This window comes from Macrosteles quadrilineatus, unplaced genomic scaffold, assembly GCF_028750875.1.
Source record: "Macrosteles quadrilineatus isolate MER2022 unplaced genomic scaffold, UCM_ALF_1.0 Scaffold_7__1_contigs__length_78375512, whole genome shotgun sequence".
In the NCBI taxonomy this organism is placed as follows: Eukaryota; Metazoa; Arthropoda; class Insecta; order Hemiptera; family Cicadellidae; genus Macrosteles; species Macrosteles quadrilineatus.
This window is the reverse complement of record NW_026542600.1, coordinates 15126174-15150488: the sequence shown is the minus strand read 5'-3', so window position 1 is coordinate 15150488 and position 24315 is coordinate 15126174. Positions and strand designations below refer to the sequence as shown.

Genomic DNA, 24315 nt, shown 5'->3' with positions numbered 1-24315 from the left:
TTAAACATACAATATATACAATAACATACAATTCTTAAACATTTTGATTCACAACATATTCAACTAATTACAAATTTTCCCAGCTTTATGGTACCTACCTAACCTATTTATACACACTGGACCAAAGCATAATTATTCTTTCTTAGTTAAAGTTTACAATATTTAACAAAGAAGTTTGATCAAAGATCGTGTGTAACTTAATTAGGCATTATGACATGTGTCTCACAAAGTAAGCCTATGTGTTAGGTAAATTTACATTATGCTACAGTCTGTAGGCTACTGTGGCATTTATATTAATAAAGTGTAATTACAAAGTATACCATAATATATAGGTACATTGTTACAAAACAAAACAAAAAACACTCCAAAAACTTGTCGGCACAACTACATTTTAAAGTTTAAAATATGATATGACAATATTTTATCCTATAGCCCATTTCACAGGAGCAGGACTCTGCGGATACAAGGATACAATCATTTATAATCAATCTAAATCTATGATAATCACAGATAGGGAGTGTTAAACCTAGTTTTGAGCATAAAAATGTATTCGTGCTAAAGGACTTAACTTTTACCAACAATACACATGTTTCAATATTCTTTAAAAAATAATGACATTGATTTTCTCAAACCATTATTTATACAGGACTAGAAATATAAACACAGTACAGAATCAAGTATGGGATCTTCAGTTATATGATCTACAACTTACACTGGCTGAGGTGGGATGCTATTAGAAGGTGGCGAGTCTTTGACTACTCTCCCTCTCTCCATCCTCTTTTCCTCCCCCTTGGATCTGTCTCTATCTCCACCTTCGCTTGTGGACTTCCGAGGAGCAGGGGATTTAGACTTTGCCCTGGGAGACTCATGTCTTTGTTGGTCCTAGGAACAAACATGTTTTTATGTATTGTTTAAGCTGATAAAGATATAAATGAACATATAAAAAAAAAATGATCAAACAATTCCACACAGCTACAGCTTATGAACGCTTCATATTTCAGAATGACCAACACTGGCACAACAGGCTAGAATGCTTCAGTCCCTCCCCTAACCAACCCCGCATCAACCACCGATTGTATATTCCACCTCTGCCAAAAATAGAGAATGGTTTATCCCACTGAAGTCTCAAATCATTGGTTTACTGACCCTTTCAAAATATCCTGAGACAACTCTTATCCTCACGGCTGTATCAAAATGGAGTCTTGTCCCTGCAGGTCTAGTATTGCTCAGAGCCATAGGTGAAATTCACACGGGAAAAGATCACTCTTTTCAGGTATATTTTAGAGCATGATTGTACTACTGTGTAAATGATTTATTTCAATAATATTTGTATACATTAACATTAATAATTATATGTAATATTAATAAGCACGGAGAAAATTTAACATGATACGTAACTTTTCTAACAAAATACAAAATCCCAATTTAATTAAATATGCACTAATTGTCCAAAACTCTGGCCCTGTTAATATTTCATGTTGATCTGTTTCTAGTAAGCATCTTTAATCAATAGCCAAATAAAATTTTACATCAAGAATCAAACACATTTTTGACCGAACCAGCACCTTCGGATTTGAAAGCGAGCACTGCAATTACTTGGCTGATACAATCAATTGTTATGTTGGTGTAGTTGGTAGTTTTCATCCCTAGAATGGATTACTGTTTAATGTGTTTAATCTTACCAATTTAGGAGGATCGGAATTAGTGTGTTCTTGCTTGTCCCTATTACGTCCACGACTGCCAAGGTCAGGATTCTCTTCTTGTTTGTTTTTTAACACAGTTCGTTGAGGAGCTGTGTATTTGTTTGGCCCCCGTCTGTGTACAGAACATATCAATATGAAAAAAATACTATCCACGAGTCAATTTTAATATTTAAACATACAATATATACAATAACATACAATTTTTAAACATTTTGATTCACAACATATTCAACGAATTACAAATTTTCCCAGCTTTATGGTACCTTCCTAACCTACTTATACACACTGGACCAAAGAATAATTATTCTTTCTTAGTTAAAGTTTACAATATTTAACAAAGAAGTTTGATCAAAGATCGTGTGTAACTTAATTAGGCATTATGACAATGTGTCTCACAAAGTAAGCAGATGTGTTACGAAATTTTACATTATGCTACAGTGAAATTGGACGCAGGTCTGTAGGCTACTGTGGGATTTATACAAATAAAGTGTAATTACAAAGTATACCATAATATATATGTACATAATGACAAAAAAAAAAACAAAAAACACTCAAAAAACTTGTCGGCACAACTACATTGTAAATGTTTAAAATATGACAGAACAATATTTTATCCTATAGCCCATTTCACAGGATTTACATTTAGTTTAGCGACATACCCGTAACTCTGACAACGCCGAGCCTTTGGTGGTGCCTCCTCGTTTCTGATGTCATATCCATATTTGTCAATTAGCTCCTGTGTGGACTTTGGTTTTTGATCGTCCTCGTCGTACAAGTCGTGCTCCCACTTTTCATCTTTCTTTGTCCACACCTTTCCCCCCGCCTTCTTGGGTCCTGCAGCTTCGGCCACTGGCTCCTCTGCATCTGTGTTACTCTCAACTTCCTTTTCTTCCACTTCACTGAAAAACGTGAAAAGTTAAGTAAGAAAAACAAAGTTATCACAGAGCGAGACAATGTCTTTAAACAAAACACAAGTTAAACCCTTTTTAAATTAAAAATACTATTTTTAGATTGTCTTAATCAGTTGGATGGATAGCTGCATTGGATGCTGTCTTTTGCGCAGCAGCTCAGATCAATTGCAAATCGGTTTTCTTCCCACCCTGAATCCTAGCAGCAAAAAAAAAAAGCATTTTTTTTCTAAACACGATTTGTTTCCACTATCCAAAATAATTCTGATCTGATACCAAGGTGGCTGAGCTGATAGGCAGAGAAAGGTGGCCGGGAGAGACAGTTTGATAGGTATTGAAAATAGCTGTGCTGTTGAAATTATTGCCGTGGACTTGGCGACCAAAAGTATAAATGGTTTAAGTTTTATACTGTGGAATCCTTGACACAAGGTGTAGTAACAAAATCAAATTGATTATTGATATTTGTAGGCCTAGTTTAGATTCCCCCCTTTTGATTAAAATATTTGTTGTTAAGTACAATTTATTTTGTACTTTAAAATGGCATTTTTGTTGGTTTTATTAAATATGAATATTACTATGAGTCACTGAGGTAAGTCGTAGAAGTATGAGATGGGCAGGATATATCACAAGAAAAGAAGACATCTCTTTACGAAAGACAGTACTGGAGATGGAGAACAACCCAGAAGGAAGAAGACCCTATGGTAGACCGATAAGAAATCTGGGAAGAAGAAGGATGCAAGATGCAGAGATGTATGAAGGCAGTCTGTTGGGAGGCCAAGTACCATTTAGGGTAACAGTGATCACAGCAGTAGCAAGAAAATTTCAAATTTTTCTTTTTTCAGGAGTTATTTAAAAACAAATAACAGTCACAATTTCCAATGAGTTAAACGTCAACTCAAAGATTATGTAACTAATTTTAAATACTCATTATTTTATAATTTTTCAAAGGCTGATATATTTTGTTTATTAAGTGTTTTCTACAAATATTTTCCACTCAGCTGAATTATAAATTGTTCATGATTATATTCGTCATTGTTGCCAGTATATCTTTAAAAATAATTATTTATTTTTTTACTTAAATAACGATATAATTTTTTCCCATTATTACTAAAGAACTACCTGAATTCCAGCATAACCTGTCTGCCACAAGGCTTAGTTGTTGTAATAACGTCAACCTGAGAAAATGCAGAGTTAAAAGGCCTGATGTTGTTCAGATGATTTTTTTGTTTCCCTTAACTATGAATAATAATTGAACGCTTCTATGAAAGTTTCATAAAAAAAGGAAAAGTTTCTTGGGTGTGTAATATACTTCTAAAACAACTTGACTTTGATGAAAACAAAACATATTTTTTAGTAAGGACTAAATCGGGTTCTACAAATTTCACTTAGCCTAAGAGGAGTTTCCGCTGCAATCATCACAGAGTTAATACAGTAGAGGTTTCCTACTAAAAATGGTAGCCCTTTGGCTAATATTCTCGTTCACCGTTTGTAGGAATCATCTTACGGGCATTCTTTATTATAGGCTAATAACTTTTTTTTTTTTTTTTTTGTCCTAAGGACGCTAGACACGAGCCTGGAATTGTTTTTCACATTACTTCAGGCTAGACCTAGGGGTTGCGGCATTATCACTTAGATAAAATCCATTGGTGACTTGGCGGGGATCGAACCCGGGACCTCAGGGACTGAAGTCCCGCGCTCTAACCACTACGCCAGCTCCCTCCCCTAGGCTAATAACCTTAAAAAAACTATCTCCATTTCTACTAATTGGTGGCATTCTATGACTTTTCAATGTTTCCATAGTTTGAAACTTGGTTCTTTCAAGGATCGCTCAAGAAATACAACAGCACTGTGTCAATTCATTTTTCTTAATTGGTGAATTATATCAAATTGTGTAGGCTATCTAATGTTTTTCATTTGTAATATGTATGTAAACAAAAATTTAAATATTAGGCCTAAATATTTAATTTAAACCAAATCAGTAAATCTTTACACTGAATTGCAAAAATAAATATTAACAGCAATTGAACAAATAATAAGTAATCAAATTGTTCTTAATAACAATATCATTGGGACAGGCCACTGGGGCAGAGCCCAAGTTTGTACGTAATGTAAAAAAATTACAACTACGCAATACGCTCCAAATTTTCAATGAGATGAAAATCGTCAAAATCGGTTAAGAAATGGCGGAGGAGTTCAAAAGACAAACTTCCTGTTGGCATATTAATTATATAGCTAATAGTAAATACATAAAATTTTTGTAAGTACCTATTTTATTGTAAATAACAAATTGTTATGTAATTAATGATAAATTATTTATAGAGTAATAAAAAAATACATATACCTGTCAAACTAAACAATAATTCAATTACCTAATATTGTAACCATTTACCATTACTTGTTATTTCCATTTATTAAATTAAAAAAATTTGGAAGAAAGAGTTAAATTTCAGTTAAGTTATGGAAAAAATTCAATAACATTTATTTTTAAATCCCTACAACGACACACAAACACAGGACGTTGAGGTTTTGACAGAAGACGACAGTGATAACAACGACAATTTGACGAGTGCAGTTTGGATGTTCCATGTTCCTTTCCGATACCATTCTGTTGTCCCGGGCGCGGTGGTGGGAGGTCTGGGTAGTCCAAGGACGGTATCATCATACAAAAAGTAGGTCCATGAAATTTTTTATGTTTTCTTCAAATTTATCTACAAAATGTTTTAATTTACTTACCTCCCTTCAGCCATCGTTCTGTCATCGTGCTGATAAAATTTCCCTTTTTTGGGAACATATTGTGGCTTTCGCTTATCCTCATCATCGTCCTTTTTTTTTTCTTTCCGAATAGAGTTTTTCTAGACAAAACATTAGTCATTATTATTTTTTTTTTATAATAAAATAGAATGTAAAAAAGACAACTGAATGCCGATATATGAAGATGTACAGTATGGTACACTAAGTAAGATAATTAAACTGACATGCTCTTTATCATCAATTGCCTTGAATAATACCAACAGCTAGTCTTGTAAGCAAACACTTTTTGCCCTGAGGTCTCAGATTCAATTCTCGCCAATCACAAAATATAATTTATTTGCTATGAGCTAATGGCATGACTTAGTGGTTCGAATTATACCAAGGTCCAAGATAAAGAATCACTTTTCAAGTATACAGTCCAACCTTTGTAATCCACAAAATAACTCAACCTCTTGATAATTCCCATGACATTTCGTTTCCGACAAGATTGTGAGATTGAAAGGTGTATTTTATATTTTTATAATGTATTTTTATATTTTTGGGTGTGTTGTCGTCATAGTGATTGTCTCGTACTTCGATGCAGGAGGGACGGTTTCAATTCCCAGAAAACACAAAACCTTGGGTTTGGACCGCTTTCCTTTTAAAACTAAGAGCGTTTGACTTTTGAATCAATCAATATTCAAAGATATAACATAAGATAGGCTATTGGACATGTTGCAAAGGGCTGTGGGAATGGTTATTGTATAGTAAATCAGTAAATTTAAACTATTATAAATATTTGTCTACTATGTTGTACTTAAAAAAAAGATTGTTGTAGCTTCTTCATGCAATTAAATTGTAAAAATGATTAAATTGTTAGGTCTTCAAAAAATAATATTTTTCTAATTACATATAAAAAAAAACAGATAAACCCTTATGGGTTGAAAAAATATTACTCCCGCGGTCACGAAAAACTCATCATCGTCTTCCGCGGTCACGGAAATATCATCGTCGTCTCTCGTGGTCACAGAAACGCCATCGTCGTCTCCGGCGGTCACGGAAATGTCATCGTCGTCTCCCGCGGTCAAGGAAACGTCATCGTCATCTTCCGCGATCACGGAAACGCCATCGTCGTCTCCCGCGGTCACGGAGACGTCGTCATCGTCTCCCGCGGTCACGGAAATGCCATCGTCGTCTCCCGCGGTCACGGAAACGCCGTCGTCATCTCCCGCGGTCACGGAAACGTCGTCATCGTCTCCCACGGTCACGAAAACGTCATCGTCGTCTCCCGCGGTCACAGAAACGTCATCGTCATCTTCCGCGATCACGGTAACATCGTCTTGTCACCCGCGGTCATGGAAACGTAGAGGTGTCTTCAATGGTCATAGTCCGCATGCGCGATCGCGGCAAAATCACTATCCCGTAGCCGTTTGGACATCATCATCGTCTCACGCGGTCACGGAAACGTCATCTTCGTCTCCCGAAGTCACGGAAACGCCATCGCCGTCACAGGCGGTCACGGAAATATCATCGCCGTCTTCCACGGTCACGGGAACGTCATTGTCGTCTCCCCCGGTCACGGGAACGTCATCGTCGTCTCCCACGGTCACGGAAATGTCATCGTCGTTTTCCGCGGTCACGGATACGTCATCGTCGTCATGCGCGATCGCGGCAAAAAATTTCCTGTTAAATACAATATTCAACTCGACGTTCTGTACCCACGAGCATCTCAGCTTCCACATGCACAGAAGGCCTTGGAACAGTTCCTAGGATAACAGCTATTTGTGTAATAGCTTCACTGTACATCTTTATTTGACTGGTTAGATAGTTGTTTCTTTCAACAGTTAGTTGCGAACTGTGCATTGTTATTTTTGTTAAGGCGTTTATTCTTTACTGTTTCACTGTTTGTTTACTTTTGACTTGAGCTTTGAGCTGCTTGAAAAGGTGTTTTATGATTATGAAAATTAAAGTGCTGTGAGTGTAATAAAGCTGATTTTTTTTATATAAATGTTTTGCGTGCATGAATTATTTATGAAGTTTTAAATGTTCACTTAACCTATATTTTTCAGATTCCTCAAGAAAGAGTGATTGTTAATAGGTTGGGTTGAGATGTGTTTGTGTGTGAATTTGTTAGATTGCAGTTTTGGTAGTGGTAGGTCTAGGTAGATTTTAAGTTAGTTGAAAAATTAAAATATAATAATAATAATGTTTGCGTAGAATTTTACACATTCCAGTTGACATTTAGAGCCTAACTTAGGCCTACTCTTATAAGTAGATAAGTTATTAATTTAACTTTTTCAAAGGCAATAACTTAAACTTAGACCTAAACTCAACTGAAAGGCCCAACTAACTTAAAAAAAACCTAGACCTACCCCTACCAAAACTGCAATCTAATAAATAAATTCACACACAAACAGAACTCAACCTAATCTAATTAACAATCACTCTTAAGTAATCCCAAAAATATAGGTTAAGTGAACATTTAAAACTTCATCAATAATTCATGCACGGAAAACATTTAATTGTCAATACCTAACAAATCAGCTTCATTACACTCACAGCACTTTAATTTTCATAATCATAAAACACCTTTTCAAGCAGCTCAAAGCTCAAGTCAAAAGTAAACAAACAGTATAGAATAAACACCTTTACAAAATCAGTAATCACAATGCACAGTTCGCAACTGCTATCTAACCAGGTCCAATAAAGATATACAGTGAAGCTATTACACAAATAGCTATTATCTAAGGAACTGTTCCAAAGCCTTCTGTACTGAGGCTCGTGGGAAGCTGAGGTGCTCGTGGGTACAGAACGTCGAGACAAAATTCACGCATAATTCCCGGTTCCAACAATTCACGCATAATTCCCGGTTTTCCCGGTCGGTGGACACCCTGTAAATTGTTGAAACGGATATACATCGATAAACTTATTTATTGTTATTCAACCGATAGTATAGGCCTATTAGGTTCTCTGCTGAACTAGTAGGCCTATTCCACCACTTAAGTGTAGGCCTACCATTAAAGTAAGTTAGACCTAGGCCCAACTAGGCAAGACTAAATTAGTAGTAGGCCTAGGCCTAGTAATTTAAAAGGCCTTAATATTTTAAGTAAGCTATTAACTACTTAAGTAAGTTATTACTTTAGTAGGCTCTGGCTAGCCCTACCAGTGCCAACGAGCGTAAGTTAATACGCGCATTCGCCGTGACGCCTAGAATGGCCACCATCACCATCGTAATGTGCTAGTATGGGCCGACATTTTTTAACGCTGAAAAACCACTTATATTATTGTAATCAACTATGATGTGAACAATATGTAAGTTAGGCCTATATACATTTATTTGATAATAACTTTACTTACCTTTTCCATTTTCTCGCAGTTAGAATTTCTAGGATCAGGTAAACACGCTGTTAACGACGCTGACCGAAAACCGAAAATGTTCAATGCAAATGTTATTCCGAACTCCAAAAGATTTGGGAACAATTGGACTGGATTGGGTTTGGTTTTAGGTGGAACTGGAACTGCAACTGGCTCACTGGCTGAAATTTGATTAGGTCTCGGTTTTGCTTGCTTAGATGTCAGCTTGGTATGAGAAAAAGATGCAAACTGCCAACAATAGTGAAATAGTCATAATTGATTTAGAAATAATCATAGCCACATAGCCCTCTTAAAAATAACAGAACTAAATGTAATTTAATATTTTTGATCGGTAGTCGCTCAAACCCTAGTATTTGTTTTACACGATTCCATTTTTATAAAATATCTTTAATCTTATCGGTGTCTTCCATTTTGCGGTCAGTCCATTTACCGGTTAAGTGTGGAGGTGAGGAGGCTCTAGAAGGGAAGGTTTTGGATTTTGCGGTCAGGTTTCGATTCCTAGAATACCTCACTATTTTGAATGAATAGGTTCCATGCTCATAGAACATCAACAGTTCTTGATTGTTTGCAGATGTCGAGTTTTAGATCTTCACGAAGAGTTGTTGACCTAGCCACTTTTATATTAAGAGACAGATTCTTCTTAAATCACAAGTCATGTTAGTTTAAAAAATTGCTAGATAGGCCTAATACAATAAACAAATTGCGATTAAATAAGAAATGTATAAATTATTAAAAAAACACAGTTCAATACAAAAATCCGTATAAAAATAAATCTGTCCAAAAATTACAAGTTATTAATTAAGACAGTATATACACATACAATATGGGACAATTCAATACAGGAAATAAAGTACCAGAAAAAATCAAATCAAATAATAGGCTACGAAATAACAAAATAATACAAATGGAAATAATTATAAGTTAATACAAAAATTGCAAAATAGGATTAAATGTAATTTAATAAGACAATTAGGAAATATTCCAAACAACAACAGTTACTATTTAATGCAAAAACACGTATTGAAATAAATCAGACCGAAAGATAAATATGGCATGGGACAATACAGCCCAATAGAGCAAATAAAGTACAACAAAAATCGAATTAACAACATATAATTCAATAAGAAACAATAAAATCGGCCTGGCTCGCCACTCTGAGTGATCAACCTGGCTCACATGTTCTCGGGATTTTATTAATATGTGACCACAAAATGGAAAACTATTTTTGGGGACGCGGAAAAGTCGCCCCCGGAAACATCACCCCCCTACGTCATATTGACGTCAGAGACCGGGGGGTGATGTTTCCGGCCGCGGACACTCAACTTCAGTTGCAGCATGCACTCGTCGATATGACGAGTTATTTTTTAATTTGCGTATTAATTAGATAATTATATTCACTTATCATATACAATTTCCAGATTTTCTAATTAGAATTGATGTTAACCGGATACGTTAGCCCCGATCGTTTTCAAAATGCACACCCCGGAAAGGTCCCCCCTGCCAAGATCTCCCCCGGTATACCTGCTGTAGGGCTTGGGCTCGTGACTTGAGCCAGCTATTGTTCACAAGGGTAGAGACTGTCCCATATTACCACCGCTCGACTGAACTCGCAAGAATGGGAAGGATTTGGTATTATTACGCAAATGTTGTGGATATTAAGATAAATACAAATTAACACTTTGATATTGTGCTTTCTCTAGACATTTCCCCTTAATTTTTATACATCAAATGATGTATAAATTACATATAGTTTTTTTCCGTCAACGTATAAAATGTATTTGAAACACGTGGAAATGAAATAAAATGTTTATAGTAATAGTGACAATTAAGTAAGGAATCAACTCGTATTAATATGAGCATGCTTCAACCACTCAACATCATAATACAGTCAGTACACACTTGACAAACATATTTTCACATTTCCTAATTCTTAAATTGTAAACATTGAGCAATAAATGACGTATATAATTTTTATACATTTATATAATTGTCTGGATTTTATGGTAAAATAAATGCATTGAGAATATTCCTGATTTGATATTGGTGAAGGACTCTTTCCCGTAAAAAGAATTTAGAAAGTAAATATTGGTTAGTTTCTTCGGCTCAACACTGTTTACGTTTGCGTTGACAGAGAAGCAAGCAACAGTGTCACATTCACTTTATTTCATGATTTCACACTGCTGATATTAAATAACTAAATTGACATTGAAGTAGTACAGTTATTCCATGAACGGTCGCCCATTGTTTTGAAAGTTACACATTTAAATCTACCTGTAGTTCGCAGAATATTAATACGTATAACTTAAAAGTTTGCAAGAGAACATAATCCTAAGTATAGTATCCACTATTCTCAGAGTATTGATTTATGGAATTCGTCTGTAATTTGCAGACTATTAATTCGTAGAGTACAACTGTATTTATAGCGGGAAGTATTTTTTTGTAAAATAGCTTAGACTTCCCCACTTTAGGTATCCCTCCCAAGAATACCTGAGCCAAATACGTTTGTTTAACAAAGTCAAGGAAAAGTTTAGTTAGTTATTTACTAAAGTCAGTTTCATCTTTTTACCATAATTCGTACATTAATATAATTCATAATTTATCAGTGTTATCTAGCCTATGTACTTAATTAATTTGGAAGGGGTTAATTTGTGAACAGAACGCCTCATTGAGTTTTAAACAGATTTTGAAAATGTTAATGTAATTTGTAAAAAGTATACTCTGAAGTTGCACTAACAATAAAATCAGCTCAAAATATTGTAGGGGATTTTCCCCAGTGTTTTCTAGAGACCTGCTACACCGGTTCACATTTTTATAACCCTCGAAATTTTGGTATATCGATATAGACTACACACATTCTACAAACATGACATAACTTTCATGGCATAAACTTATAGGCCTACTTACACAGATTTGATTTCAGACAAATCTTGATTTTACCCAAGGGTAGAAGTATTAGAGATGTATAGTTCAAATCAAATCTACAGATTTCCTGAATACGAAGATCCGTTACGGTAGGAAAAAACAACATTTAAAATTGAAACAGTATGCGGGCAAACACCGACGATCAATATTTAAGTAAACTACTTGTAACATAAAAACGTCAATGACAGTTTGAAACCAGCTGTTAGTTAAAACAGCAATGAAACGACTTTAAATTATTAGCGTCGGCTGCTAGACTAAAAAAATTAAACTTTAAAAAATGAAATCATGGCATTGACATTCCCTTCCTTAGAAAATTATATTTATTTCAACACAAAAATCACAAAATCGCGAAAGTGGTTGATTCAGAATCCTGAAATGAAAAAAAAACTCTGTCACGTTTAAAAATATAATATATCACAATTAATTGCACACTCTAGTGGAAATCGATGAAACCCACCCATATGAATTCTTGCTTATCCGTTTACTTTTCCACTCTTTGCGTTTTTGTACATGCCAAGTCAAGTCTTAAAACATTACATATAAAACAATTGTATTAAATCTTCCATAAATTACAAGAAACAGTGACTCATCCATTTTCCCCGATTCCGAATATTTGTGCGCAATCTTGGCGACTTATGTTCAGTCTCCAGCATTTTGGAGGTGTTCGCAATTCAGACACACCCGTTCCCATAGTCCGATTATGCTGGTTCACGAACTCGTTCTAATAAACTTAGGCTTACACGTTTGTAACAAATCTCATCAAACTCGCAGCGTTGTTGCCCGAGTTACCGCGCTCACGGTCACATATACAGGGTGTATTTATAAAGTCCCGCATGGGCTTAATATTTTCAAAACGGCAATAGATAAATCAATAAGATTTGGTACATAAACACCACACCTAAAAACAACGTTTTAAAGACTGTCAGTTTTCTGTCACATAATGGGGACATCCCGCAAGGAGTCAGAAGGAAATCTTAAGAGCATAGGTTGATATTTACAGATAACCGTAGGCATATTCTACAACTTAGTAAAACGTTATTTTTTGTATTAAAGCCATTTTTCATTTAGGACACAAATGATTTTTCTTTTTGCTTTCTTTATTTCTGGTTTCTTTTCTGGCTTCTAAATGAATGTTTATTATTCACGTCGTACTTGTTAGCACTAATAATGATAGTCAATTGAAATGTTTTTAAAACTGTCTAAATAACAGTAACCAGGTTTAAATTAACAATATAAATAGGGATTCAGTGGCGGCAAACCAAGAGGCACACTAGGCACGTGCCAAGGGGCGCCCGCCGTTGAGGGGCGCTTGGTCGCGGCAGGTAACGGGCGGCAGGTGGCGGGTGGCGGGTCAGCGGGCAACGGGCGGCAGGTGGCGGGTGGCGGGTCAGCGGGCAACGGGCGGCAGGTGGCGGGTGGCGGGTCAGCGGGCAACGGGCGGCAGGTGGCGGGTGGCGGGTCAGCGGGCAACGGGCGGCAGGTGGCGGGTGGCGGGTCTGCGGGCAACGGGCGGCGGGCGCGAGGCATGAAAACAAAGGCGTGAACGTTGAATGTTATAACATACTTTCATAATTCCTTAACATCAGTCTGGTTTTCGTAGTAAAACTGTTAAAAAATTAACAAACTTTATATTCCAGATAGAAAGGACATTAGTGATAATTGACTATTTGTAAACTGTTTTAGCAAGTTCCCAACATAGAGAATAAGCTATTACCAGGGTCTCATGGTAAGGCATAGACCTGGGACCAATTTACTTTTTTGTTTTTAGGTCCCCAGAGGCCAAAAACACCATCTATTCAAATTCATATATTATATATGTGTGTGTGTGTCCGTTAGCGCGATAACTCGAGCAAAAATGATCCGATTTTGATTAAATTTGGTACAAACGAGTAAACCTACGTGTATTCGAACGAGTTCGCGAACCAGCATAATTGGACCATGGGAACAGGGGTTTTTGGGTAATAATGGGAGTTTCCCATTTTTAAACCTAAAAATAAAAAATCAATTTCTTTGTCCTATTAATTAATTATTAATTATTTTAATTATTATTTTAATTATTTTTATTATTATTATTTTAGTTTTATAGAGCCTAGAAAAATAAATAATTTAGTATATTGAAGCGCTGTTGTATGCCTAACGGCCATGGAGAAAATTCAAAAAAAGTGTAATTTAAAATTCCCATGTTATTCTTATGGAGAAAATGAAAACTATTGTAGTTTACATGCTGTTTATGGATATATGTTAAAAAATTAGGCAAATTTATTTATTTCATCCTTTACTATTGACGTATGGCCAAAAAAACATTTTTTACCTTCCCCGTATTAGCAAAACTAAGCACTCGTTAAATCTAATGTTATGTAAATTGGGAATAAATATGTATTATTTATGGACAGTATTTTAGTAAAATGTAATTAGACAAGTTGAAATTCGCTTAGTCTGCAGGTTTTCTGCGGCGGGGGTATTTAACATTATATTGTATTATATATTCCGTTACATTAAAAATAATACCCCCGCCACAGCAAACCTACAGACTTACAGAATTTCCATTGCCCTGATTGGATTTAAACAATATAAATAACTCCTTAAAAAGTTCAGATTTATTCCCTATTTTAATAGCATTAGTAGGTTTGCTGCAACGGGGACGGTAAAAAAGTTTTTTTAATAGTTTAGTATGAAATAAATTTATTTTCCAAATGTGATCAAAATATGCTCATAAACAAGCAAATAACAGTTAACTTATTCTCCATAAGAATAACATGAGAATTTTATATTTACAATTTTTGTTATTTTCTCCGTCACATAAGAACGCTTCACTATACTAAATTATTAATTTTTTTGAGCTCTACAAAATGGTTTGGAATGAAACTGCAAAATTTTATGTTTTTAGGGTCAAAATGGGAACACCAATTATTCTCCCATAAACCACCGTTCCCATAGTCCGATCATGCTGGTTCGGTTGAATATATGTGGGTTTACACTTTTGTACCAAATGTCATCATAATCGGATAATATTTGCTCGAGTTATCGTGCTAACGGACATATATTTAAGTGAATTCGAACGGATGGTGTTTTTGGGCTCTAGGGACCTCAAAACAAAGTACAGTACTACGGTAGTAGTTAATTCCCTATATGGGAAATTCACCAAAAATAAGAGTTAAAAAAGAATTTGACCTGCTTTTGTTTAAAAAGTATTGCTACAATATTTTAAGATTTTTTTTAGAGAGAGGAGGGAAAATTCTTTTACGCACACAGGTAGCCAGCCTAGCCTGTAGTGTGAGACTCCTGAAATGATCAGACTACTCACTAAAAAAGCCCCTCTACTCTGTTGGACACAGACCTGGAATTGTTTGTCACATTACTTAAAGTCAGGCCAACATGTGACCTAAGCCCTCGGGGCTAGCACAGTTTCTGGCATTTAGATTCTTTATGATCTACACCACATCCCGGTCAAGGTCAAGCTTATTGGCGCGGAGAATACGCTGGATGTAATGTGACACACAGGTCCAATTGTCCTCACCCTCCGTCATCATCGGTATGACCGTGTCCACCGACAGCAGCCCTGCTAACTGTTGAGCCTTCAGGCGGGGCCTTTCTCAACGCTGGCAGTGGAAAAAGGTATTTTCCACGTCATCGAGAATGCCTGGGTAGTATATGCAATCGGGTGACACGGCTTTGCCCATCCTAAACAGATACGACCGGAAAAAGCCGTGCCCGTCAGAAATAGGGTGAGGTAGAAGTTCACCTCTCCGCACCGCCGATTAACCCAAGGTTAGACTTGCTGTATCAGTCGCCTTGCCCAGCGTCCCCGACCGAGTCTCCAGTTTCCAGCTCTCCTGCCACAGCTGGTAGGTGCGGGTGCGTTTCTCTGTTCATGCCTGGTCCTCCCCACGGCGCCAGTAAATTGTCTTTCTCTGCCGCCAAAAGTTTGACGGGGATGACTCCAGCAACCACCAGGACGGCGGGCTCGGACACTGTTTGGTAGGCAGATGCTACCCTCAGTGCTGCCTAACGCTGCACTCGGGTGAGCCGCATCCTGCATGCCTCCTTATTTAGTGCGTCTGCCCACACCTCCACACCGTACAAGAGTACGGACTGGACCAAAGACATTAACAGCCTTCTACGAGTGGACCGAGGCCCTCCGACATTGGCCATCAACCGGCTAAGAGAATAAACCACCCTAGCAGCCTAACCCACTGTACAGAAGATCTCATCTCGCCAGCTAAGCTTGCTGTCTACCATGACCCCAAGATACTTGGCAGAACAAACGGTTTGAACCTCGACGGCTCCCACCCTCAACGGCACGATGGTGTCAATTCGTTTTTTGTCAAAATCACGATCTCGGTTTTGCTCAAAACAAGCGAGAGACTGTGGTCTTCCATCCATGCGTATATGGTAAGCATAGCTCGGTTTAGCTTTAGCTGAGCCAGTTCAACGCTATCAAAGCTATCAAAGCTGCAACGTCGTCTGCGTACCCAACCAAAATAGTTTCCTAAGGTATTTCAGTCCTCAGAAGGCTTCATAAGCGACATTCCAGAGGTCTGGGCCGAGTATTGAACCTTGGGCAGCACCAGAAGTGAAACTCATCGTCCGCGGGCCCTCCGTAGTGTCATACGTGAGGAGGCAGAACCGGAGATAATCCTTTATGATGCGCATGAGGTATGCCGACACGTGGAAGGTGTTCTCCAGAGCGTCCAGCATATCGCACTACCTCGCGGAATTAAATGCATTTCGCACATCGAGCGTTACGAGCAGCACAACCCTACGAGAGTAGTGGTTAAAATCCTCAGCTCTCATCACAGCTTGCTTCACCTCCTCAATCGCATCATTCGTTGATCGCCCCATCCTGAATCCATACTGGCGAGGGGAGAGGTCCCCCGCAGCGACAACGGCTGAATTCAGCCGGGAACGGATCAATTCCAGGAGGACTTTGCCAGCCGTATCCAACATACACAGAGGTCTGTAAGAGGATGGCAGATCTGGTGCCACTTGCCCTTCCCAACAAGCACAAGCCTAGCTGTCTTCCAGCACAAGGGGAAAACCCCTTCGACCAGGCAGGCGTTGTACATGCTCAATAGGATCAATGGGTTGGTAGTCTAAACCTTCTTGAGGACTTCACCGGGTACCCCATCGGGACCAGGAGCATTGTTGTTCTTCAGAAATATGACGGCCACCCCCAGATCTTCAGGGCTGAAAAGTGCGACGTCGTCCACCTTTCCTAAATCCCGCAGTGGGCGCAACGCTTGAGCCGGGAAAATAGACTCGACTATCCTCTCCATAGTTACCCCGTCCATGACGGAAGGTGGAGAGCGGGTTCCAAGTTTCTTGGTTACAAGTTACCCAGGCCCCACGGGTTGGAATCAACATCGTCCCTTAATTTATCCCAGCAACTGCGTTTACTCCGATTGATGGCTCGACGAAAAGACCTCCTAGCAACCCTATAAGCATCCGACTTACGCCGTCTTTCTAGGGGTTCACTAGCCCTGGTATCAAGTCTTCTGGCTCTCATTGCTGCTCGACGCAATTCCGCAATCTCGGCAGTCCACCAGTACACAGGACGCTTATTGCACCGGTATCTCCTGCGAGGCATAGACTCATCGCAGTCCGAGACAATCAGTTCCATCGTTGATGCAACTGACGCCTCTGCGTGAGCCACGCCAGTTGCGGGATGAACCACCGGCGTTCTTCGTAGGATGGCTCTATTGAATTTTGCCACGTCCAGTTTTTTTAAATGTTCCATCGAACGGACACTTGACGAAACGCGGCCACTTGTCTCTGATGTCCATCCAGGACGTCAAAAATTGTGTACTGGTGGTCACTGGCCGTGTAATCCTCCAGGACTCTCTAGGACCTGATCCTTGGCAAAAGGGACTCCGATGCAAGGGTAATGTCTGGGCAGGGCCGGGGAGCTTAGCTACTATCCCCGGCCCTGATGTCTGGGATCGTCCCAGGGTGAGATCCCAGGGCGGCGGAAAGTTGGCGTGTTACCCTCGTTGACGACAACGAGTCCGGCTCTGGCAGCAAATTCCAGAATGTACTTATTTATTTATTTATTTATTTCATACGGAAACACCATTATTACAATGATATACAATGGCAGATTGCACTGTTTTGCATGACAATATAATACCAATAACAAAAAGATTGGAAAAAATAGCATTATACAATAACAACAAGAATAACAACAACAAACATAACGAGAATCAACAAGAACAAGAACAATGAGGTGAAAGTTTATCAGGTACTTATGCAGATACAAGAATTGACTTTGGCAACAGATTAATTTAACATGGTAATATGCAATAACAATAATAGAGTGGCAAAGAATAAATAACAACATATAAATAACAGCTTATAAATAAAATGACAACAAGGAAGCTACAAGACACATAACAATGATAAATAGGTAACATAAGCGTGTAATAACATGATAGTGTAATTTGAAAAAGAAAAAAAAGCCACGATCACTGATGAGATAGGCAATTGCAGTGGCGAAGGATAATATGCATATTCCACTCAAAAACATCTTTTGTGGCCCTTTAATGGCACCACCTAACTCTTCACTGACACCAGTTAAACACCTTCTAAATATGAAGATGGGGAGCCGTGGAAGAAGTCTACCCTGGAAGCCACGTCACTGCCACTCCTGAGAAGCCTGGAAATACCACTGTTGAGGGCATAGCTTGTAGGTCTGTAGCATCTTTGGAATGTTGAACAGGAGCGCGTCCCACGGGGTACAGTGAAGTCTATGTCCTCAAGTAGGCTGGGGCAGTCAATATAACCATTTACAAGCTTGAAGAGAAAATGGAGGTCACTGACCTTTCTCCTCCAAAGAAGTGGTTGAAGTCCAAAAGCTTTTTCCACCTCAGATGTGGGTGTTTCAAAGTATGGATAGTTCAGTCACTCCAAGCATCCTCACAAAGCGCAATTAAATTCTTTCAAGCGTTTGAATGTCTCCAAAAGCCCCGGGAGTTGGTGAGGCTCATTCCCCACTCGACAACCCTAGCATTTAAGTCCCCACCCACGACGAAGTGTCCGGTGGTATCGCGCACGCTCTCTTCCAGGCGGTCTATCTTCTCAAGAAAGTCACGGATTGCCTCGTTGGGAGTGAGGTAGACACTGAAGTAAGTGAAATCCCAGCGCCGAACCAAAACAAAACCACGGCCCTTCGCGTGACCCCGCACTTTTACTTTAGCTGCATTACGCGCCCAGAATGCAGTAGTAACAAGACTATCAGGGAACCATAAAGATGGGTCCCTATCTCGATTTTAAGAGTAATAAATCAGCAAACTTAACAAACCTTATGAGCTGTTATTTTGAATCTTCCTCCCCAAAATTGGGAAAATTAAGGTATGAATATTTTCATAATATACATTAATATAACATTAAATATATGTAGTTCATTATTATATGATACATGATATTATTACATTAAATAAATATCTATATATGTATAATTAAGTTCATAGATATTAGAAAAAAAACCAAATTAAACTAAATACATGTTAATTTAATTTTGTAAAGAACGCAAATGCGTCCGGCGATTAATTTAGGCTATTCATATATTCTTGTATCAACCACAAAAGATGTGTTTTTCCTAAAACCTATAAATAAAACATTAATATAATGTACTAATAGTGTACTATGTATTTTTTGGGAAAATGCATTAATAAGGGTGCCAACAACGGGAAATTCAATTTCGTTTTACATATAAACCTTAACTTTTTCGCGAAACAAGTAATTCACGCTACTACTATTCTTAATGAATTTGCAAATAAAGATGAATTGTCTATTGTCTATTGCCAAAAAACCAGAAATGGGCGTCCAGCCGAACGGGCCTAAGGGCGGCACCGCAAGTCCATGTTAGTAGTCCTGGGTAAGTACTCCACTGTAGGGATTTACAATTAGTTAAGCTTAGCTCTAGAACTATTTATTTGTCTATACCTGTTTTGAGTATTACGTTGTTGGTTCGCAGAAGAGTAGTTGTCCATTTCGAACCTTACTGTACGGGATGTAAGCAAACTTAAAACTGTTGCTCCCAGGGTAACAGAGTTGTAAACTCTACTTGTCGTAGTGCTCTTATACTGGTTTTAACAAATTTTCGTAATAAAAAAAACTTATGGTAATTCTCATATAAATATTGTTATGGTAGGGGGCTAGTGTGGCTGAGCCTGCCGCACAATCGTGGGCCCGTGTCCCGGTAAAATTTCCAGAAAAATCCCGGCCAAGGCACAGGGCTGATGCCCAGTTGCACCGATGATCAAAGGAATTTGCAAGGGTCGACAAAGTCCTTCATCCCAAGAGTGCCCATTTGCACCGGCGGTCAACAATCTGTCATACTTGGATTCTCCTTCCCCCGTGTAGTAGCAGTTGCGCCGAGTAGCATTTGCGCCGCGGATTAAATCGTGCTTCCAGCGCCGCGGAGTTTGATTAGTTCAATGATGCAGAAGTGACGAGGGTCATAATTAGTTACACATTACTTGACTGAGTTGCTTGTAAATAGTGTCGTTTTCCATACTCCTAATTAACTTGTACTAGTAGTGCACTATTGCACATAAAAAATTATTAAACACTTGTATACCCCCACATGCAGTATTGAGTTAGTATAGATATTTTTCCTGAACTATAATTATTATAACCAGTAGACATTTTCTACTTATCACATTACTAATTTAGGAGAAAGGGGGGCTTTTGTTTTCCTATGAAGTTTTTAGAGAATAGTTGCACCAGGATAGTCTGCGGTGCTATGTGGAATGCAAACAGCTCGGCATATTGGTAATAAGGGGATTTGCTAGGGGTATATATCCCCATACCTTTCGTAGTAACCCACTCCCTTATGTTACCTTTGGTCGCTCAATGGTGTTGTCATTGTCAGTTTCGAGTAGAATTTAGCAGAATGAACATCGTAGAATCCACAAAGAAGGGCTCAATTTTCAATCATTTCGTATACTACAATTGACCTACTGTACATTATATGATCGATATGTCGCACAATTGATAAGAATGCAACAATAAGCTACAATAAAACCTTTCTGAAACCTCTAACCGAATAAATGAATCGATAAATAATTTCGTACCGTGCAATTGCTTACAATCGACATTGTAAGTTGACTTGTACTCCCTAGGGACTAAAAAGGCTTTTTACCACTGGTGATTAAAACGTTAGCTACCATTCGTCCCTCTGCTATATCATAAGATGTACAAGGACACCTACATCGAAAACATTGGTTAATCAAAACGGGTGAAAAGTTATTACACAAAAAACCTTATGGTATCAGGTACACAGTTTTATTGTGTGTTAACACTTAGCTAAACTAAACAGACAATACCCCCGCCGCAGCAAACCTGCCGACTAAGCGAATTTCCATTTGTCTGAACGAGTACCTAGGTTAGCTGCTACGAAGAAACGGGGATGCGGAATACTATCCCCCGGAAAACTACCCCCCCAGGTGAAACGTGACGCCACAAAATCTGCTAACTAACCAATATGGAAGCCGTGTCCGCGACTGGAATACTACCCCCCCTCCCCCTAGACAAATCATGCTATGTAATTTTAATTTTAATTCGAGTAATTCCGTTGGATAATAGGAAAGGCATGTGGTGAATATAAAACCGATTTTCGAAATGTTACAGCAAGTTTGGTTGGTTAGGTTAGGTTAGATTAGAACTGTTTGACAACTAAATTTGAGTGTCCGTGACTGGAAAACTGCCCCCCGGTCTCTGACGTCAATATGACGTAGGGACCTGCTTGGGGGGGGGGGTAGTTTTCCGGGGGGCAGTCATCCGGCGACCCGAGGAAACTATTAAAGTGGAGTTTTAGTAAAATGTGGAAAGCTTAGTATAAAATAAATAAAAATACATCCATTTTTTGCGAATTTAACATTATGGTACAGAAGACGTAAGTATCGTTAATTTATTTATATTAGGACCTATATGTGTAGGTAAATAACAACAGGTTTCATTCCGATATTCGTTGGTGGTTCGTAAACTTAATCAAGGTGATTCAACCTTACACATTCATGCCAAATTTAATCAAAATCGCACGAGAAGCGATATGCACAGGCCGGGAGCGCGCCCGAGTTCACGTGCAAACCTCGCACTGTCAAGTTGATGATTTTTAAAATATTCGTGGGAATGGATGGGGATTTGTAATGTTTATCGAGTTGTACAATAGTATTGAACATTTGCATGGGCTTGTATAGGCTGAAAGCAGGGTCATTAGAAAATGGCTAGAAAAACTCACCCATGTTATTCTTATGGAGAAAAAGTGCCTAAAGTGAGGTCATATTACTATATTATACCTACTGTACTTTACATTTAATGGGTCAGTAAATTAAAGAATTAGCCTTTTTAGCTTGATTTCGAATATAGTATATGAGGATTATATGTAGGGATATGTAGGCAAAGATCAGGATTTTTGGAATTAGTGGCAAAAAAATTATCCCCATGTTATTTTTATGGTGAAAAACGACTAAAGTGGGGTATCTTTGTGGTATTGCCACTACACGTTTTAGAGAGTTATTTTGTAAACTTAATATGTACTTGTATTTCTAGACTTAAGATAAACTTAAATTGATATAAGGCCTGTCTCAACTCCCAGGCTTCACGAAGCGCGATGTATTACTACCAAACCTGGTACAGAAACAAACTAATTTTTTTTCGTAATTTCCTCTCTTTTGAGTTATTGGTAATTAATTGGTTTTAGGTAGCCCTTATACTGAAACGGCGGAGTGTACTGTGTATTGTTGTCAACCAGTGAACGATATGTGCAGATATTTTTGGTGGCATCAATTTTGCAGTTAGGCCTATTAGATTTAAAATTATGTGTAACCATTAGCATGGGTCACGAGGTGACTGCATGCAACCACTTTACGCTGAAAGTAAAATGTGGTAGGAACATAAGTCCTCAATAATCCTATTAGTGGAGTTGATTGGTTCCGCCATTGTTAACCTGTCAAAACTGCTAACCCTCATCTAATTAGCTGGCGTGGCGCTGGTGCTACGCGGCGCAAATACTACTCGGCGCAAATACTACTCAACCCTCCTTCCCCACCTCGAACGCTCTTATATACCTATCCCCTCTTTTACGTTCCATCGTATATAGTCAGCGCTAAATATTTACCATGTATAGGGAACTACAGCTAACCCTTTTTTGCTACAGGGTAAAGAGTAACAAACGAACATTACAAACACATAGGCTGATATCAACACACTCTATCATATAATTTTACCATAAAACGTTTATCTCTTTGTCTTGAAATATATTAACTGAATTGTATTTTTTGTAAACCCATCCAAAATTAACCTAACCTAACCCAACCCAACCTAACCTAACCGTTTAACGTACTAACTACGTTTAACAACATTTCAATTGAGGGGAGGGCGTCAGGGATGATTGACCGCCGGTCCCCGGTGCAACTGGACATCACCCTAAAATGACCATCGGTTCAACTAGGCATTCGAGATTAGGGCTATCCCTAACCACCTCGGCAACTGCCAAGGCACAGAGGTCCCCCCCCCCGCACCACGGGCCCACTATCTCCACCACTGAATTTATTCAAGATTATTTGTGGTTGGATAAAAGTTTATGCTGGGAAACTAAATTTGTTAAACGTGAAGAAAAATATTACACAGTACGAAATAGTTATCAATTATAATTCATAAATAAGTAAGTAAATCAATTAATAAATAAGTAACACGAGCAGTATGAAATTTATGGTAATATTTTTCAGTGTACATATTAAGAAAAACAATAGATACCGAAAATATGACATTTTTTGGCCTTCAGGAGTATGAAATACGTTTGGTTTCGTTACGTTGGTGGTTGACTTAACGCAAATTATTGCCGAGTAGCGGCTGCTAGTCCATGCGATAACTTGAGGTTCATTTTCGATCCCCGATGACGTCATTCCCGGGCAAATAATTATAAGCTATGCCACGTTTTAAGAAAACCGTTATAAGCTATGCCCAGTGCCGGATTTAGGGTACTTGCGGCCCTAGGCCAAATTACTTGAGCGGCCCTCCCCCTGTGGTGAAAATTCCTTGCGATCGCGGAAGTAATAGTGACTATCTCCTATACATCAAGGGGACATCATCATCGACACCCGTGATCCTGGATGAAATCGTGGACATCTCTCCTAAACCAAGTCAAAGCCATCATAACTATATAACTATATATATCATAACTATCCGGGACCGCAGTAAAATCGTGAACATCTCCCGCGGGCCGCAATCACGGGGACATCATCATCGAAACTTGCGATCGCGGCAAAGTCGTGTTAAAAACCTCTCCCGTGGACTGCGATCATGAGGACTTCATCATTGTCACCCGCGGACGTGCCGAAATCGTAAACATCCTCCTCTGTAAGCCACCACGGGGACATCCACATTGACACCCCCAGCCGCGGCGAAATCGTTAACATCTCCCGTGAACCGCAATCACGGGGACATCATCATCAACACTCGCAGCCGCGGTGAAATCATGAACATCTGCCGCGGGCCGCAATCACGTGAACATCATCATCGACACTTGCGATCGCGGCAAATTCGTGTTAAAGAAATCTCCCGTGGACTGCGATCTTGAGGACTTCATCATTGTCACCCGCGGCCGTGCCGAAATCGTAAACATCCTCCTCGGTAAGCCACCACGGGGACATCCACATTGACACCCCCAGCCGCGG

At 38.6% G+C, this 24315-nt stretch overlaps 1 protein-coding gene across 1 annotated transcript; it reads left to right on the top strand.

The window, feature by feature from the left end:
- Positions 1 to 3215: 3215 nt before the first annotated feature.
- On the top strand, positions 3216 to 13181 carry LOC128998816 (loricrin-like). Its single transcript, XM_054425172.1, has 2 exons — positions 3216 to 3401; positions 12879 to 13181. Exons 1-2 carry the CDS (start codon positions 3216 to 3218, stop codon positions 13179 to 13181), a joined length of 489 nt encoding a protein of 162 aa, XP_054281147.1.
- Positions 13182 to 24315: the final 11134 nt, after the last annotated feature.

What these genes read in the sequence shown, in the direction of transcription:
- LOC128998816 (XM_054425172.1), top strand. Translation starts at nt 3,216, where the DNA reads ATGAGATGGGCAGGATATATCACAAGAAAAGAAGACATCTCTTTACGA. An exon ending in GAGGCCAAGTACCATTTAGG is followed by an intron (nt 3,402 to 12,878) that starts GTAACAGTGATC and finishes CAATATAAATAG; the next exon opens with GGATTCAGTGGCGGCAAACC.